Genomic DNA, 19,896 nt, shown 5'->3' on the forward strand with positions numbered 1-19,896 from the left:
AATGCATGTATTTTGTCCAGTTTGGTGTGATAAAACCTTGTTACTGCCTTTGTCAAGTTACTTGTTTTATGAACAGTTGATTAACATAGTTGACATTTATATGGGTGAGTTCAATGTCATGTCATTATATATTAAATAATATATACTATATTCAAATAAATATTTCACTGTGGCCCAAACATTAGTGAATCACTAAAAGATAGGATTATTAGTATATATCGTTAAAGACAAATTAACTTGGAAAAAATGTCCAATATTAAGATTGTGTATTTTGTTGTCTTAAATACACTCTTAGCCATAAATTGGGCCTTTTTAAATAAATGCAGTCATGTATAGAAGCTTTTTGTTTACATCGCATTTTCCTTTTCATCATTGTGTAAGCTAAAAACTCATGACTAATGCGTGAATTTTATATTATTTCTGATGTCTTAGCATGAAAGGCAAACTTTATTTTTTTACCCATCACTTCAAAACCAACTGAATAACACTGGATCCAGTTACATCTTGTACTTAATATTGCATTTTAGTTTTGAATATTTTGTTCATTCTGTTTCATTAGCAAACATGCTCTTTAAAGTAATTTGTCCATAAGTATATGGTTATAAAGTTGTTTTTATTTTTTCTTTTCTCCCTTTATGTGGAATGTATTTCTTGTGAGGTAAGGTGAATAGTAACCAAAAGGGACATTTCTGCATCTCTCAGGCCAAATCCCTGCTTACCCTGAATCATTGTCTTCTCTTTGCTTGCTATTGCAATTTCAACTATTCTGAGTTTGCTTTCTAACCCATTAACTGCCACAGGATTTACTTAATACTGCTTTTTAACTCCAGGCAAATAGTACTACAGCTAAGGCAACAATTCTTATGATCTCAATTAATAATATATTAATAGCTTTGTTCCTAAAGACTAAATAAAATTAACATTTTTATATATTAAGCAAATTTAAAATTATACCAAAGTAATATCAAAATAATATGCCAAGTCAAGTGGATGTCAGGAAATTACATGTTCATGCAGTTCTATTATAGCTAGGTATTTCCATTTCAGATGCCAAACTCTATTCCGATATACTTAAATAACTATATACATAAATGTATAATTAACATTAAATGGAAACATGAGTGTGTACCTTGTCCTGCATATCCATAAATGTTCTACACGTGGTGTACTACTTGTCATTGGCAATTACAGAATCTGCTCCCTGTGTATGAATGTACCCATTCCTAAATATATTTTTTGAAAGGATGACTTCATCTTCTAATATACTCCAGAAGTTCAGTAACAGAAGAAATGCTAAAGCTCCCTTCCGGGAAGATGAAGTTTCATCTGAGACTATATGCTTCAGGAGTTCACTAATTTAGTTGAAGATTTTTGTTTTGTTTTATGTCTCACCTCAAATTTTCTGAGTTTTAATTTTTTGATGCAAAAGGCTTTTGTTTATCAAAGCTTTCTGTTCTGATTTTGAAGTATACAAGGGTACACATAGCCTTTTTCTTAAGATCATATGCTAAGCATTTAAAATATTTGCTCTAGGTCAATAACATACCATTTCATTTTAAATAGTTATTAATATTTTTGTAAAAATGGAAGTTTTGATGAAATACATGTATATTTTTAAAAAGGTGTTGTTTTCCCAGAGCAAATTTTCCCAAATAAAGTCAAACCTTTAGAAAGAGGGGCTTATGTGGCAGAACTGAGATGGTCATCATACCTGTGGTGTGAATGAACATGTAATATAATCTGTAAGCTGATGTCTGAAGACTGAAATCAACTTTCTGGATTACAAAAATATAGTCCAGTTAAAGTTCCAGTATCCTTTTCACAACCAACAGTGACATGAAGTCCAGTAATAACATAACTGACAAGGTGTTCAATTATATGCAATGAACTAAATAAAATTAGTTCTAAATTTGATGTGGCAAAACCAAGAAAAGTGATACTGTATTTCAGTGTCCTGTAAGCTCGCGCTCATCATTGTGACCTTGATAATTTGGCATATGTTGGCCATAACCTAGTAAAGGTGATTGAGAGAAACAGTAACCTGCTTTGTTGCCTGGCACGGGTTTCTGTGAATAACTCACTGAAATGGTTTCATCTCATTTTGCAGCAGCCAAGAGTTTGTTGAAGAAACCAGATGGAGTAAAGGTAAGTTAAACAGGCACTCCCAAAATCAGTTCTGACTTTCAGATGCTGGATAATTTTTAAATGTTAAATAATCTTTTTAAGTTTTCACAGCTTGTATTTTTTATAGTTTCTGTAAAGAATGCAGATTGAAGTATAAAATAATTTAATACATGAAGATGAGTAATACTTATGCTAAGGAAAGGTGTATTCTTTCTATTTTATTATATATTAAATAATCTGACATACTTTTATATGGAATTATTGTAGAAACTGAATGTCTGAATACTCTATGCTTTACTACAATCCCAAACTATTTGAGAGAGAGACAGAGACAGAGATGAGAAGGGGAGGGACAGAGATAGAGAGAGAGAGACCCAGAATCCAAAGTAGGCTTCAGGTTCTGAGCCATCAGCACAGAGCACAATGTGGGGCTCGAACTCACAAACCGTGAGATCATGACCTAAGCCAAAGTCGGACCTTAACTGACTGAGCCACCCAAGTGCCCCTCGTTATGCTATACTATACTCTTGAAGCCTGATGAAATGTGTAGCCTGAAAAAAAAATCAAGTCATAGGGTCTGGGAAATAGAACGTCAAATGATTAAATATCTCTGCTTAGGCAGTTCTTATGAAGGTCTTAATTTTCCTTATGCTTCTATCATGGGGTATTGAGACATATACTCAAGGTGAATATTCTGAAAAATTATAGAAATATTTTCCAGAAATATAAGAAAAGGATATTTTTACCTTCTTGGAATTTCTAAACAAAGTAATACAACTTATTTTCTATTGATTCTATTTTGTTTCATGGGAGTTTACCTTTGATTGAATGTATTTTATTTCTTTAATCCTTTTCTTTCTCTTCCAATGGCAGATGCATACATTCTTCATGAACACTTCAACATTCTTGGGAATTAGTTAATATTCTAGCATTTGAACTTGACCCAAAGTCAGGTGGTCAGTTCATTTTGAAAATATAACATAGAAAATCATTTGTCACTTCTTATGTTCATGCACAATCATTTCTTCATCTCCTGTCTATGTGTTATTTGGGAATTTCCAGAGCTATGGTGACCGTGCACTTGTATTTCCCATTAGGATGGCATATGTCTTTTTCCAGTTGCTTTCCTCAACCTGTAATTTTCTCTTCCTTTTGCTTAGTTTATTCAGTTTAAATTTCAGTAGTGACCATTGATATTGCCTTTTTCCCAATGGTACATTGGTGGAAATGTGATAAAGTTTTCCAAATGTTTTATTCTATGTTTTTCTGTGCCTTTCAGAGATGCAAAGCTCACAGTTCCTATTGAGATGTTTATTTTTACTACTATCCTTATATAGAAAGAAATTATTTCCAGAGCTTTTTTTTCTTCTAGACAACATCTGGCTCCTCCTTAAAGAAACATATATTCTGTGCTCCATGCTTTTACGCTTTAAAAATTCAACCGGTCATATTTTTTTCTTTTCCTTTCTCTTTGACTGGTCAATTCAGAAAAGGAAGTCCAGTTCGAGTGTTCAGATGATGGTGAGGATTCTCTATCTGCCAGATTTCTCCTCCTGTGCCAATTCACACTTAAAAATAAAAACAGTCTGGTCTACCTAAATTAGTGTAAGTGGAGAAAGTGTAGGACCATTGCAGGTCAATGTCAATGAACTGTCAAAACACCGTACCGCATTCACATACTACTATTTACCTTTGAAGTTGAATTTTTTAAGTATTTAAAAAGTTCATACCTTTATTTATGTGCCATTAAAGGATCTTTTATAAGATCAGAGTCCAGTTTTCTGTTGAAACTGAAGAGACCATGACATAATATCTGTTGAATGATAAGTGAAGAAACATTATAGGATTAGTTTTAAGCAATGATCATGATTACTAATATAGGAGTTGTTTTTATCTCAGATACACTAATACAGATACACCATAATATATCTACATGGGGTTTATAAATAGTGTGAAAACAAGCTTACAATGGACCCATCCTCATTAAGCACCTATAGAGGAAACATTTATTAACATCAGGACTGAATAAACCTAACATCTGAGAAATAACCATGTCTCATAAAATAATTTAGTGAGTCATTTAAATATCTGATTTGATTCAGTTTTATTAAAGAAAAATAGCTTCCATAATATAAAATACCTACATTTCATAAACAAAAGTGCCAGAATTCTGGTATGTTCAAAAGAAACCTTATAGTTTAACTCATACTTAATATTTGACTCTAATAAAAAGGCCATCCTCCGTATCTTTTACTTTGAAATTCTCCTATTATTTCCAAGTAATTATTCAACAATTATTAATTATTCAACTTATATTATCATGTTATTACAGATACCTTGAAAAGACTTCCCATAGTAATAAAATATCATTAAGCTTTTTTTTTACATTAACGAAAGTGTGTGTAACTGCACATTTAAACTAAAAGTGGTGGTTGAGGCTCATATTCATTTAACTGATGTTTGCTGTGCCTGATAATAAAGTATGGCTCCTCCAGGCAGAATGCCCTCCAATCAAAAGACATGATGGTGTGTGTATGCTATGTACCTATGTGTGTAGGCATAAGTGTGGTATATGTGTGTGTGCACATGTTGGCACAGAGAACTATGCGTACATAGGTGTACATATGTAACATTTTCACCAAAAGAAATCAGTTTTTCACAACCATTCTAGAAAACAATCAAATCTCTTATCTTGAAATAGAAATAAAAGTGTATCAGTATATTCCTCTTTTATTTTTGCATCCACTGGTACCTAATGAACATAGCATATTAAATATATATGGTACTTTAATTATAAGTACCTCTGGTCATTTGATAAGAAGTTAGCTGTGTTTTGCCACACACTCTTCCTGCTAGGAAATGATTGGTATATGCATACCTCCACTTTTATCATGTACTTCATTCTAACATAAATACTAAATTTTGATCATTCTTTAATAGATTCCATTTTCTCTTATCTCTTTCTGGCTGTTGCAAAATTTTGATGTTAAGTTCTCTGCACTTTTATTTAAAGAAAAATTTTAGACCATCTTCAAAATAGAGATTGATGATTTAACTTTTAAAGAGTTTTTCAGTAAAGCACACCAAAAGCTTTCTCTTTTCCTGCATGTCACAGAGCACAGTGCTGTAGCTTATTTGAATAATACTGATATCACATAATCACACAAATGTGAATGAATAGAAAAACAAAATATTACATACTTAAATTAATTTCTTTTAACCTTCTATCTTCTTCTCAGTGCCGGTATCAGTATGGTCTACAGGTATAAGATACAAAAGAAAAAACTTCCAGAAAGTCCAAACCGTTAACTCGGTGTAATTGCTTATGAACTTATTTGGTATTCATTTCTTTCATGCAGTTTGATTTTCTCTTTGAGGCCCTTAAGAACATTTATACTAAAATTATGGGATGTATTCCTTTAGATAATAATATCTAAAGAAAATAATCTAGATAATGTACTACAGGAGAATGAATGTTCATTTATATTTCTGTTTGGTAACCATGACATAAGTTATCATGCATGAGTTTAAATGAGTGTTGATTATTACTTTTTAGTTTTGATTCTTTAGCACTCAGACTCAATTCTAATTTCAAGATGCCACTTGTCTACAAAGAGTTTATTCTGTGGACCCATTATAGTACTTATCAACCCTCTGAGTTACTTTCACAGTGTGGCTTCCACTATGATACGATCTTTCTTTAAGGTCAACCCAACTATGTGAAAGCAAGGGAATGATCTTACCAGATATAAGCTTCAACAGTAGCAGTAACACTGTGATAGAAGACACAGCGTTTACCTCTTATGCAATGGTGACAAATAAAATCTTTTTTTTATATTCAATATGGTAAAGAGTTCAGTTTGCGCATTCATAATGGAAGATGTGTTTTTTAAAGGAAGCGCAGACTTATTTAAAAAATTATAAAACCTGCATTTTATCAGAAGATCTAAGCTCTTAATTGAATGCCTATGAAGCAAAGTGATGATAGCTTCCCAGAGAAAGTCTATGTGTGACTTCAGGAACAAGAATAAAATGAGAAACAACAACAAAAAAAGGGACTATATATTCGTAACAGTGAACAATTGGAAGCTGGGAAACAGAATCCAACTTGAAGAGTATGAAAATATTTGTATTTATTTCATACTCTGAAACTTGATTTGAGCTCCACTGAAGCAGTTCTTTGTTGGCTAATGTGGCACAGCCAAAGCAGCCACGTCTGTTTTATCATTCCACCATCACAGACACAGCCCTAGCCTGTGTGTGACCATCGGAGACTGGAATTGATTATCATTCCCGTCAGACATCACTGTGTCTTTCACGTTCATCTTCAGTGGCTCTTTATTTTCATGTCTATTATCTCCATATAGACATGCTGCATATAGAGACATTGGCTACCAAGGGGTTTAAGGCGTCTCTGTTTCTATTTTCTGCATACCCACAGATAAACAACAAAGCCAACGTGGTAACCAGCCCCAAAGAAAATATTCCTACCCCGGCGCTGGTATACCTGGACTCTTTGTAACCCTTCTTAAGTTCTTTACTGTTTTTCGTTGTTTCTCTCATTTGCTTTCACTACATAGATACATATATATATGTATATACATAAACATTTTATTTTGTTGGGTTTTGTTTTGCTTTTGAAGACATGGAAAATGTTCATTTCACTTTTTTTTTTCTTTTTGTTAAGGTAGTTGCCAAGCAGTGTGTTGCTAACATGAGATGATCTCATTTCATAGTTGAACATTATTCTGATAGCTGTGGTCTCTGTAGTCGAAACTGTTGCATGCTGCCTTTAGAAATACAGTAGAATGCGCTTTGGTTGCTCTTAGCTCTTCTTCTGATGATAGCTCTAGATTTTGCAAACAATGGTTTCCTCCTTTCATGACGCAAATATTGACATCAAGGAGAGCTAAGGAGATTATTGCTAGACAACAGTAAATGTAGACCTTATTCAGAGTTCCCCTTTTCCTCTCATGAAAAAACAACAGGGCTTTGTAAGACCTCACTTTCTGAGATAAAGAGGCATTGGGTAGTTTCAAGCTTTTTGTTTGTTTTGTATTAAATTATCACTGTTTCACTTTAATCCAAAGAATGAAATGTATAGCACAGAGCTTTGAATTATCAGGGAGAAAGTGGTTTTGTCCATTTTAATCAAATTCACACTATTTACAACTGAATCATTTAATACTTTGAGACAGTGTTATATAAAAGTCAAGACCTGAATACTGCCTTTCAGTACTTTGAGTTCCGTAATATTTTTCTCAATTTATACCATATTTTGATTTAGGGTTTTTCTGAAAGGTTCTGATTTTTGATTGTCCTCTGTACTGTTATCTTAAATGAATAAAACATACTAAGGGCTTACTTCATTTGGGTTAACTAGAAGGCTCAACTTAAAAACATTTAAAGGAAAAGGACACATCAAGAAAGCAAGTTATCTATATGAGTAAGAAACTATGTGGATCACACCTCTGGCAAGAGAAAGGAAGAAGGGAAGCAGTAAATACGTTCTCTAAATGTTGCAGCACAAAGATGGTGAAAAGGAGGTCCTACAGGACAGAGACTCTTAGAGCAGGAGAGAATTGTCAGGCGGCTGCCGTAACTCCCAGTTACCACGACATCATGCAATCAAAGTGCCAAGCATGCCAATGATATATGGACACGGAATCTTTTTTAACATCAGCCATTTGAGTGTTATTTTCCACTTGGGAATATTTCTTCAATTCTCTGGTAGAAAGCAGAAAGGAAAAATAATGTTTTCTTCATGGAAAAACATGACTCACAAGCAAATCTGTATATGTAGTTTATAAAGCTGAAATTTCATTTAGGTATGGACTGATACGGCATTTAACAGCAATATGTCTCAAATTATAGTGATTATATGATTAGTTCTAGAATCCTTTAAATGAACCTTTTCAATATTCTGTAGAATTCCATATGGATTTTTGAAATACATTCCTTAGGATAACCTTTTCTGAAACATGGGACAGTGTTCTTGATTTTCCAAGGGCATTTATCTGTGTGTTAACTATACACTATTAACTATAGTGATGACCCCATAATCAATTCTTAAAGCAATACATGTGGGAAAAAAAATTCTCACAAAGGATTTGAGATTATTTTAAAGAGTTCTAACCTCTAGTGTCCTTGGTCAGTTTTTTATAGGACAGACATAGGCCACTACTCAGGAGGAAGAGAAAGCTCTAGCTGGTATAGGACTTTATGAAACAGTGAGTGCCTCTTTAGGTCTCCAAACTTCAAAGCCTTGTCTGTTTACTGATCATGAATAAGGTCTTTTGCATGCTGCTGCTGGGTGCTGAGATATCCTATCTCCTGGGCTCACCGGGGAGATCTTTCATCAGTGATCTTGTCATTGCTACCTCTGACAGTAGTTAACATCGCTTAAGCTCTTGTCACTAGTTTTGTCAGCTGGCTCTCTCTGCTCTGTCCCTCACACTAGTAAGAATGTACTTACCAATGCGAACTGTTTCTTTCTCTATTTTGTTCTCACTCAGGAGCCCCAAACTACTGTAATCCACAACCCTGATGGAAACAAGGTATTCAGAAAGAATCAACATCATCTTGCTTTAACAAGATCATACATTTCATCAGATATCCAAAGCAAAATTAATTCATTATCTAAACATGGGAAAGAAAATTCTGACCCTTTTTCTACCGCACATTTTTTTTTCTGGGACCTAATTTATCTAGAATTGTATCCATATTTCTTTCAAAACAAAAATGAATGACTTCTTGAAAGAGAAATGAATGGTACTGTTAGTCAATAAAAGTCAGGTTAAGCAAAGTCTTTATGTCAAGATGACTGTGTATCTTAAGCAATTCCATCTGGTCTTTTTATTTTCTTCTCCATGCCTGTCTGTGCATTGTACTTTTGATATATTCTGCATGAAATTTTGGAATTTCTTGCTATGTCATTTCACTGTCTTCAAATAGGTCAACTTGATTTCATAGGTGTGTGTTTAAATTTAACATTGCTTTTACGTTTTATTCTGTTGTCATAGTGCTTTTTCTGTTAATTCACTGTTGTTGGTGTTGTTTCTGTTGTTTGGCATGAAATTGAGGCTGTCAGGGAGTTTAACTTCTTATGAAATGTATTTTTTTTTTGTTGAATTATATGTATGTCAATAACAGATGCTTAATGACTTAGTCTGAAAGAAGACTGTAATGTTTTTTGTCTGTTGTTGATTGTGTAGCATGTTAACTAAATAATAGTACTTGTATATATGTTTATAGGATGAAAGGAGACATTTTCTGAATGTATTCCATGTTTCCAGTTTATTAATTCTCATTGTATGTCTAAAAGGAAAAAAACATACTTCATCACATTTTCCTCAGATATTAAATATAGTCATGGGTCCAACTTCTCCATACTTTTACCAACAATGTTTATTAGAGAATACATTTCCTCTGGCTTAACAATTAGTTGATCAATATTAAAATCATTAAAGTAAAAAATCAAGTATTCTTTCATATGAGATGTATTTTGTGTTCATATCACTTAAAATATTTTCAGTCCCGAAAAGACTTGAAGTAGTCAGGAGCATCATATAGGAGAACATTTTTTTTTAATATCATTAGCAAATGAAAGACCAAGCATAACAGCTGGAGTGGATACTTCAGTAGTGCTAGCTATATCATTTGTAAGAGTTGCTGCATGATACTTCTTGCTTCCATTAATTAGTTTATTTCTACAGTGCATGGGTTTACCTCCATCTTGAGTTTAAATCTGAACGCTAGGCCACATTAAGAAACGCATGAAGACTCTGCTTTGGTTTTGTGTGTATGGAGACTCTGGACACACCTTAAGTTAGTCTGTCCCTTTGGCTTAAATATTATATATCCTATTTATGTAAATTAATTGCTTCTTTGAATATTCAACCTCTAAAAGGACACCGATTGGTATTTGCATCATTTCCCAAAATCTGTTTTTCATCACTGAACACATAGATCTCGATTGGAGGTTTGTTTCCAGTTTCTTTCAGCTCTAGCCTTTGATCATTACAAGTAGAAAATTGTGTTTTTCTTATGAATACTGCTAAATTTCTTTGCTAGAAAATGTTTCATTGGTACATTATTAATGGAAAAATTTATGAAACCATTTTAAGAAACTGTATCTTAATATTGGCAGTTACAGTGTCCTTTTAAGTGTGCTCATTAATCTTCAACTTCATTCGTAGTTTTACAAAGAAATAGCTTTGTCTTTTCACTATGGAAGCAGACTTCTTATCAATAACAGCCAGTTTCTAACTTAGAAATAGATGAAAAAAAATCTGATTGTCCTTTCAAAAGTAAATTATTCATATAATTGTGCTGATCACAAACATAGGCATTCTTGTTAAAAGCAATTTCAGTATAATTCAGCTTAGTGCCCCCAGCTTCATCTATTGATGGAATGAAATGCTTTCTGTCTCTACATAGGAATAAGACAAGTAGGCTGTGAATTCAGTGCTTGATTTAGTGCCTTATAAAAAGAAAGGATTATTTACTGATTAATTGGGAATAGAAATTGTTCTCTTTGAGGGTCAAGTTCAGTAGGCCAATATATTCAATTCCTGATAAATACATAGGAAAAACACACCTAATCGAGCGCTGTAACCGAAAATGACCTAACACAGCTCTTAAAATAAGTTGCATACTTTGGCTGCTTCTACAAATAACCCAGATTTTTCCTGCTTCAGAGATTAGGCCACCAGAGTATTCCCTTTTTGAAATGTTTGCAGCATTTGCCATTTTATTTCTATTAAAACCACATAATGTATTTGTCCATCTGCATGTCAACATACGTGCACAGCCTGCTGAAGAATTTTGCATGATATGTACATCACTTGCCAATTTTAAGAAGAACAAAAGGTTATCCATTGTTTGCAAATTAACACGTTTTCTTTTCAACAGGAGTCAACTGAGAGTTCAAATACAACAATTGAGGATGAAGATGTGAAAGGTATGATTACCTCAGAAATGGAAAATCCTAACTTGGAGTTTTATATATATATAAAGAAACCTTTATATATATATATATATATATATATATATATATATATATATATATGTTTTTGTGAACTTTCCTAATATGTCCTTTCTTATATACATATATATGTATATGTATATATATAAGAAACCTTTATATATATACATATATATATAAAAAATTATTTTAAATAACTAATAAGTTTAGGAACTAGGCCCATTCTAAGACACACAAGTAATTTTCTTTTTACAAGTATATTACTATTTGGATTAGATGTATTGATTTTGTCAATTTTTTTCATATTATATTCTTTTCTCTGTCTTAAAAATATAGACAAATATGGTATATTTGAGCACATTGTGATTTTAACTACTAATGACGTTTTGAGGACATAATATCAAATTTTAAGTGTATCAGTCAAAAGGTAATATAAAAGGTATATCTATGTCTAGAAGACAGCTATATTCAAAAATAGAGTATGAAAAGAACCATTTTTTAAAAAACGTTTAATGGTCTTAGTGAGTTTCAGTGGAATTTCACATTTGGCAGCCTTTTCATCCTAGGTTTTTGTGAACTTTCCTAATATGTTCTTGACCTCCATTCACTTCAGTTAACCAAATTCTTTTAGAAATATAGATGAGTGGTGGCCAGCATTTTTGTGGACATCTCATTGCCTCGGCATACACATACTACACACACTTTTTACCTCTTTTTTGTCTCATGGCTGTTTTAGAAGTGTTAGTTTTGCTTTGGTTGCTTTCAGTTTTGTATTCTCATTTTTGTGATTCCATGTATGTAACTACTGTTTCTACCAACCACTTGCCTAGAAGCCATTCCAAAAAGAATGGTAACAATAGGATGTTTAAAAAGTATTAAAGGACATATTAAAGGAAAATAAGTATAAAACAAAATCAGAGATTCATCAGATAGTTAAACATGATTTGGAAAGATCACCTAATAGTATCAGCATGGGCTTTGATTCTGTACGTAGCATTAGTAAGACACAGTTTTGGAAAACTGTATTATTTATATTGTGGAATAAAGAAGCTGGAAATTCTGAGGTCAGGAAGACATATAGGCAATTGTGAAAATAAAAATGCCTATAGACCACAAGTTGCCAGTCACCCATGCTGACTTTTTCCTCTTTGGTTGAATAGAACTATTAAAGCGTACTCTCTATTTATATTTTAGTGCACTGACCTAACCCTGCTAGAGATAGTCATTTTTTTCTGTTACAGTGGAAAGGTGAAGAGCTGTGTCAAGGATGTTCTTCAGTAGGTCTATTCATCTCACTCTTGCCCCTGAAGCTAAAATTTGAACACAAGTAATTTTATGAATCATTGATGCCAGTCACATTAGCTAAAGAGATTCTTTTCAACCAAAAAAGCAGGTGTCCCAATTAGCTTTTATCAGTGATTCAGAAAGCATCATCTTTGTAAGTATTTTGAATTCATTAGCCCTTTCAGCCAAACAAAATGTTTATATGACTTTATACATTCTTCTTGAGCAAGAACCAGATAGGGGAGATAAACCTGTGCATTATCCACTAGAGAGACTGAATCTTTAAACAGCTGAATGATATTAGAATAACAACACCTCAGTATGGGTAGTTCATCCTAATAGGCATAGTCCTTGGTGATCAAAAGTAGTGTTTTAATAAGCAGTCCTTCTCACCTGAATTTGACTCTTTACTAAGCTTTGGTTTAGGATGATTGTTATTAATCCTGTGTAAATATCAAAATATAACAGAATCCCTATCAGTCTCACCTTATAGTTTGTAATATTTTTGATGAAATAAAATTATATCAGCACTTCTCAGAAAACAGTTTACTTCAAATCACAATGATAATGATTTCATTTTTCCTCTGGGATCTCACAAATTGAGTTAGTATTTGTCTTTGTGGTTACATGCTGGGACTACACATATAAAATGTTAGAGTAATTAAGCATGATATTGAGATGGAGAGAAACATCCAGTTGATTATTGAGCCCAAAGTGTTTTGGTTTGTTTTCCTTGAACTCAATAAGTAAGTTATTTAAGTTTCTGCTTATTTCTCCTTGTGTGTGTGTGGCCACAGTCTCAGATATGAAGCGTCATTTGTATGCTCTGTAAGACCCACACAGCTTTTTGGTGGGTAATGGTTTTTTTTAATATTGAATGATAGAAGAAAACTTTCAGAATAGAAGACACTTTTAAAAATCACCGAGGCCATCATTCTGACTATGAAACAGGTGATATATAAATTGTCATATATATTTTTAACGTATTTATTTTCTAGTGATATGTTTGTGTGGAAATCCCTTCATTAATCAGTGCACAGGCCTTCAGAAAGACCCTAATTGATTTCTTCATTTATACGACCATGTTCTTTTTCTTAAAGTTTGCTATAAACTATGGGCAGTTTGGTAGAGAATGTTTATTGACCAGCTCTGTTAGAGCCCAAATTTACCTATATGTCTAAGCTCTAAGAATTCACAAAGGCTATCAGTTATATAACCTGACCAAAGCCACACCCTCTCTATAAAACCATATCCTTTCTACATAATGGTGTGTCTTTCTTCCCACATACACCCGACAATAACTTTGTTATCAGGATGAAACGCTAGACTTTTCAACATATTCTTAAAGGCCTAGTCCCCTCGCACACTCCTGCATGCAGTCACATGCTCCATCCATTCCTGGTGGCTCTCTCACCTAACACCAGCACCTAGACTTGCATTGTTTCATGGTGGCATATGATCCCTAGAATACTGTAGCACATGCTTCCTATGCCAGTGTAGTGTACATTCTGTCTCCACTCCCCAAGGACCAACCTGGCAGTGACAGTGGTACACCCTATTATACAGGAACATAGTGGGGAATATTAACACATCATGGTGACCTAGCTAAAGGAAGAAATGAGGTTCAACCAATGGCAGAATACCTTTTTCTGGTATTCTGGTAGATAGGCTAACTGCTCTTAAAGGAGGAGGGAAGTAGAAGTCATAGTAGATTAGTAGTCCTTCACATTCAGGAAAATCTAGAGCACCTAGAAAGCCAGGGTTTGGAGAAGACCCATTAGCTTTGAGCTCTCCTTCTTAGTTTCTATTCAAAATGACCTTTGGTTTTCAAAAGGCCCCAATCTGTATGTTCTTCTTGAACTGTATCTAGGTTACCTCAGTTTCTTCATTCAGCAAATATTTATTGAATGCCTACTGTTTGCCTGAGCTCCACATTATCTTTTGGTGAACAGTCTTATTCAAGAGCTTTCAACAACTCAGAGTTAAGACATTCTTGTGTACGCTTTACAGGAAGCTTTTATGCTATCATTTAGGCCCTTTCTCTCGCTTAACTCGATAAACGCAAGAAAACATGCTTTAAAAAATGAGACCCAAGAAAAATGGTAGTTTATATCTTAAAGTCCTTTTTACTTTTCATTTTTGAAAAGCTTTCAGCATTTAGTTACGACCACATTTCCCATCCTAAACTCACAGTCATCCTAAGGCATTTGCATTGTTTTACAACTCTTCTTTATAAAAGCTCCTCAGATTCACTGTTTTCTCTCCCCAAGGCAATGTGGAGTTCCTAGTGTGGACTTTTTGAGCCATTCCCTAATTTTGTTCTATATTCAAAACCAAATATTATTTTTGATTCTATGTCTATAAATTCATTAGGAAACTCAGTGTAATGGAAAGACACTATTTATTGGCTTAAAAATAAAGAGGAGTCTTAATGAGGCATAGCTATTACCACCGAAAAGCAAACAAAATAAGTTTTCTTATTAGAGTGTACTGGTATTCTCAAAATATGAAGTTTTTACATCTAAAATTATTGAAATAGTCATTCCATTTTGAATAAATTTCTAGTAAAACAATTATTTCATTAGTTTAAGGCATTACAAACAGCTGTCATCATTAGCCTTTAGCTAGTAGATGGCAGCACTAACAGTGTGGCTCTCTAGGAGTATGGATGTCCTCAAAGACAGAGACATGTAGTAATGGTCCTCTCAGCACTGTCTATATTTGAAGACTCTCCTTTGGTTTGTGGCTGTAGCCACAGTTTGCAGGGCCTGGCGCTGTATGCCACAATGTCTCTGCACTTCATAACCTGCCCGACACCATTGCTCAGAGTCAGCTACTTCTTCCTGATGGGTATGCATCGGTTTGGCCCATCTGCTGCTCTTTCCCAGAGTTCCAGAGTTGTGTGACTGACACCTGTCGAAGTTGGGCTCCTCTGTGCCCTTGTGTCATCTCTGTCGCTCACCCTGCTTCCAGCATCTCATTGCATTGAGCAGCTGCTTGGATCTCTTGCTGCATTTCATATTCCTTGCAGGTCTAGACCACAGGAGCTCTGTACAACAAGCAGAAGTGTATTGCTATGAACCTGACTGTGTGTGGAGACTTCATTCTGGTTTATCCTCTTTTTTCCTTTTGCCGGCAAATAGGTGATGATAATGAACTTGCATAGCATGTTTGCAGAAGGCCCAATTAGGGACAAGAGTGTTGACACCTTTATTACTTGAATGGGGCCTGGCATTTGATGACATCTGGATATCAAGGTCTTGCCTACTCTACAGAATCACTTGACTAATGAGCTTTTTGTGTATGTCTTTGTAAATCTGTATATTAGTGGACACTGTGATGACTACATACTCAGATTCAACTATTCTTAAGTTCTTTTTTCCAACGAAGACCATCGCCTGGGTGGCTCAGTCGGTTAAGTGTCCGACTTCGGCTCAGGTCATGATCTCACGGTTCATGGGTTCAAACCCCGCGTCGGGCTCTGTGCTGACAGCCAGCTCAGAGCCTGGAGCCTGTTTCGGATTCTGTGTCTCCCTCTCTCTCTGACCCTCCCCTACTCACACTGTCTCTTTAAAAAAAAAAAAAAGAAAAAAGAAAAAAGGTCCTAAATCAAAAGGAACAAAACTAACAAAAATATGTAACTACTCATTTTATCATTAGGAAAACACAGGCTCATTCTATATTAATAAATTTTCACCATTCAAAGTTTCTATAAGTGGCTTTTTTAGAAAGTTTACAAAACCCTGAATACACCTTTAGAAAATAATGGAACATTATTATTTTATGAAATGCTACATAAATTCTAAGTCATGTATGTTCTTCAATTTCAAAATCTTTTTTTGTTTTTAGGTAAAAATCTCATATTACAAAACATGCTTTTCGTAATGTTTGTATAGAGACTGGGATACAACTTTAGCATTTTTGCTGACAAAGGCTTGTGACATAGATAACAGATTAATGTATGGCATTTTGGCCAGGTTTGGTGCTCCTGTAAGAAAAAGTAGGGTAATTTATTCTAACATACTATTCTAATACTCATATTTAAAATGACCACCAAGGATCCATATCAGGGCACAACTTGTTAACTAAATTACTAACTGGCTTTCAGAACTGAGGCCTAAAAATATTTGCTAATTGCTGTTCTTTTTTGTATATTATTCCTTGAAAACAGATAAACTCCTGTTTAGATTTTATTTTTACATTCATCTTATTTTAGTATTTTTAATTTAAATTTATTTTCATTCAGGTATAGTTAACATACAGTGTTATACTAGTTTCAGGTGTATAATATAATGATTCAGCAGTTCCATACATCACCCAGTGCTCATCATGACAAGTGCCCTCCTTAATCCCCATCACCTATTTCATGCATCAAACCCACCCAGCTCCCCTCTGGTGACCATCAGTTTGTTCTATATAATTAAGTCTGTTTCCCAGTTCGTCTCTCCTCCTGACCTTTCCCTCCCTGCCTCTCTCTCTCTCTCTCTCTCTCTCTCTCTCTCTCTTTTTCCTTCCTTTGCTTGTTTATTTCTTAAATCTCATATATGAGTGAAATCATGTGGTATTTGTCTTTCTCTGACTTATTTCACTTAGCATTATATTCTCTGGCTCCATCCATATCTTTATAAATGGCAAGAGTTCATTCTTTTTTATGGCTGAATAATATTACAGTGTGTGTGCATGTGGGTGTGTGTGTGTGTGTGTGTATGTATGTATGTACACACCACATATTCTCTATCCATTCATCTGTCGCTGGGTACTTGGGCTGCTTCAATATCTTGGTTATTATAAATAATGCTGCTATAAAATAGGGGTGCATGTATCACTTTGTTTTCATATTCTTTGGGTAAATACCCTGTCGTGTGATTACATGATCTTGGGAGAGTTATATTTTTAACTTAATGAGCAACCTCCACACTGTTTTCAACAGTGGCTGTACCACTTCCATTCCCACCAACAGTGCACACATGTCCCTATTTCTCCACTTCCTCGCCAATACTTCTTTCTCGTGTTTTCGATTTTAGCCATTCTAATCGGTATGAGGTGATATTTGATTGTGATATTTGATTTGATATTTGATTGAATTACCTTTCCCTGATGATAAGGAACATTGAGCATCTTTTCATGTGTCTGTTGGTCATCTGTCTTCTTTGGAAAATGTGTTCATGTCTTCTCCCATTTTTAAGTGGATTATTTGGGGGATTTTGGGTGTTGGGTTGTATAAGTTCTTTATGTATTTTGAATACTAACCATTTATCAGATTTGTCATTTACAAATATCTTCTCCCCTTCTGTAGGTTGTTATTTAGTTTTTTTTTTAATATAATATCCTTCACTATGCTGAAGCGTTTTAGTTTGATATAGTCGTAATAATTTAGGTTTGCTTTTATTTCCCTTGCCTCAAGAGACATGTCTAGAAAAATGTTGCTATGTGGATGGAACTGGAAGGTATTATGCTGAGTGAAATAAGTGAGTCAGAGGACAAATATCATATGTTTTCACTCATATGTGGATCTTGAGAAACTTAAGACCATGGGGGAACAGAAGGGGAAAAAAAAGTTAGAAACAGAGAGGGAGGGAGGCAAACCATAAGAGACTCTTAAATACAGAGAACAAACTGAAGGTGGATGGGGGGTTGGTGTGAAGAGGGGAGAAATGGGTGATGGGCATTGAGGAGGGCACTAGTTGGGATGAGCACTGGGTGTTGTATATAAGTGATGAACTACAGGAATCTACCCCCAAAACCAAGAGCTCACTGTATATACTGTATGCTAGCCAATTTGGCAATAAATTATACTAAAATGAATAAATAAATAGAAACTTTGGACAAAAAAAAGAATGTTGCTATGGCTGATGTCAGAGACATAACTGTCTATGCTCTCTTCTAAGATGTTTAGGGTTTCAAGTCTCAGCTGAAGTCTTTGATCCATTTTCAGTTTATTTTTCTGTATGGTATAAGAAAATGGTCCAGTTTCATTCTTTTACATGTTGCTGTCCAGTTTTTGCAACACTGTTTGTTGAAGAAATTGTTTTTTTACTCCATTAAGTATTTCTTCTTGCTTTGTTGAAGATTACTTAATCCTATAGTTATGGGTTCATTTCCGAGTTTTCTGTTCTGTTCCATTGATCAGTGTGTCTGTTTTTGTGCCAATATCATACTGTTTTGATTACTATACTTTTGTAATATAATTCAAGGCCTAAAATTGTGACACCTCTAGTTCTGTTTTTCTTTTTCAAAATTCCTTTGCTACTTGTGGTCTTTTGTAGTTCTCTGTAAATTATAGGATTTTTTGTTCTATTTCAGTGAAAATTGCTATGTTGGTATTTTGATAGGGATTGCATTAAACCTGCAGACTGCGTTGGGTAATATAGACATTTTAACAATATTTGTTCTTCCAGTCCATGAGCATAGAATGTCTTTCTGTTTCTTTGTGTCATCTCCAGTCTCTTTTATCAATGTTTTATATTTTTCAGAATACAGGTCTTTTACCTCTTTTTTAGGTTTATTCTTTGGTATCTTTATTATTTTTGGTGCAATTGCAAATGGGATTGTTTCCTTAATTTTTCCTTTTGCGTCATTGTTAGTGTATAGAAGTGCAACAGATTTCTGTAGGTTGAATTTGTATCCTGTGATGTTACTGAATTCATTTATCAGTTCTAGTGGTTTTTTGTAGAGTCTTTACATATACATAGTGTCATGTCATCTGCAAATAGTGAAAATTTTACTTCTTCCTTACCAGTGTGGATGCCTTTTCTTTCTTTTTGTTTTCTAATACCCATGGCTAGGACTTCCACTACTATGTTGAATAAAAGTGGCGAGAGTAGACATCCTTGTCTTTTTCCTGACCTTAGGAGGAAAGCTCTAGTTATCCCCCACTGAGTATGACATTCACTGTGGGTTTTTCATATATGGCCTTTATTATGTGTAGGTATGTTCCCTCTAAACCTACTTTGTTGAGAGGTTTTATCATGAATAGATATTGTACTTTGTCAAATGTTTTATCTGCATCTATTGAAATGATCATATGGGTTTTTTTCATTTTCTTATTGATATGACATACCAAATTGATTGATTTGCGAATATTGAACCACTCTTTCATCCCAAGAATAAATCTCACTTGATTGTGATGATTTTTTTAATGTGTCGTTGGATTCAGTTTTTTGTTGAGGATTTTTACATCTATGTTCATCACAGATATTGGCCTGTAGTTTGTTTTTTGTGTGATGTCGTTATCTAGTTTTGGTATCAGGATAATACTGGTCTCATAGAATATGGAAGTTTTTCTTCTTCTATTTTTTGGAATAGTTTGAGTAGAACAGGTATTAACTCTTATTTAAAATGTTTGGTAGAATTCACCTGTGCAGCCATGTGGTCCTGGACTTTTATTTGTTGGGAAGATTTTTTATTGCTGATTCAATCTCTTGCTAGTAATCGATGTGTTCAAATTTTCTTATTTCTTCCTGCTTTAGTTTTGGTAGGTTAAATGTTTCTAGACATCTATC

At 34.1% G+C, this 19,896-nt stretch overlaps 1 protein-coding gene across 9 annotated transcripts in view; it reads left to right on the forward strand.

Moving 5' to 3' along the window:
• Nucleotides 1-19,896, forward strand: part of CAMK2D (calcium/calmodulin dependent protein kinase II delta) — a 306,496-nt gene that overhangs the window by 256,590 nt on the left and 30,010 nt on the right. For 3 of the 9 annotated variants that reach the window (XM_039220002.1, XM_039220004.1, XM_039220010.1), the window contains exons 13-16: nt 2,108-2,145; nt 6,566-6,625; nt 8,640-8,681; nt 11,038-11,086. In XM_039220002.1, the coding sequence (XP_039075933.1) occupies nt 2,108-2,145; nt 6,566-6,625; nt 8,640-8,681; nt 11,038-11,086 (189 nt within the window). The remainder of the gene's footprint in view (nt 1-2,107; nt 2,146-6,565; nt 6,626-8,639; nt 8,682-11,037; nt 11,087-19,896) is intronic. The other 6 variants (XM_039220005.1, XM_039220008.1, XM_039220011.1 and 3 more) reach the window with 3 other exon arrangements.

This window comes from Hyaena hyaena, unplaced genomic scaffold (assembly GCF_003009895.1).
Source record: "Hyaena hyaena isolate Hyena2069 unplaced genomic scaffold, ASM300989v1 scaffold_854, whole genome shotgun sequence".
NCBI lineage: Eukaryota > Metazoa > Chordata > Mammalia > Carnivora > Hyaenidae > Hyaena > Hyaena hyaena.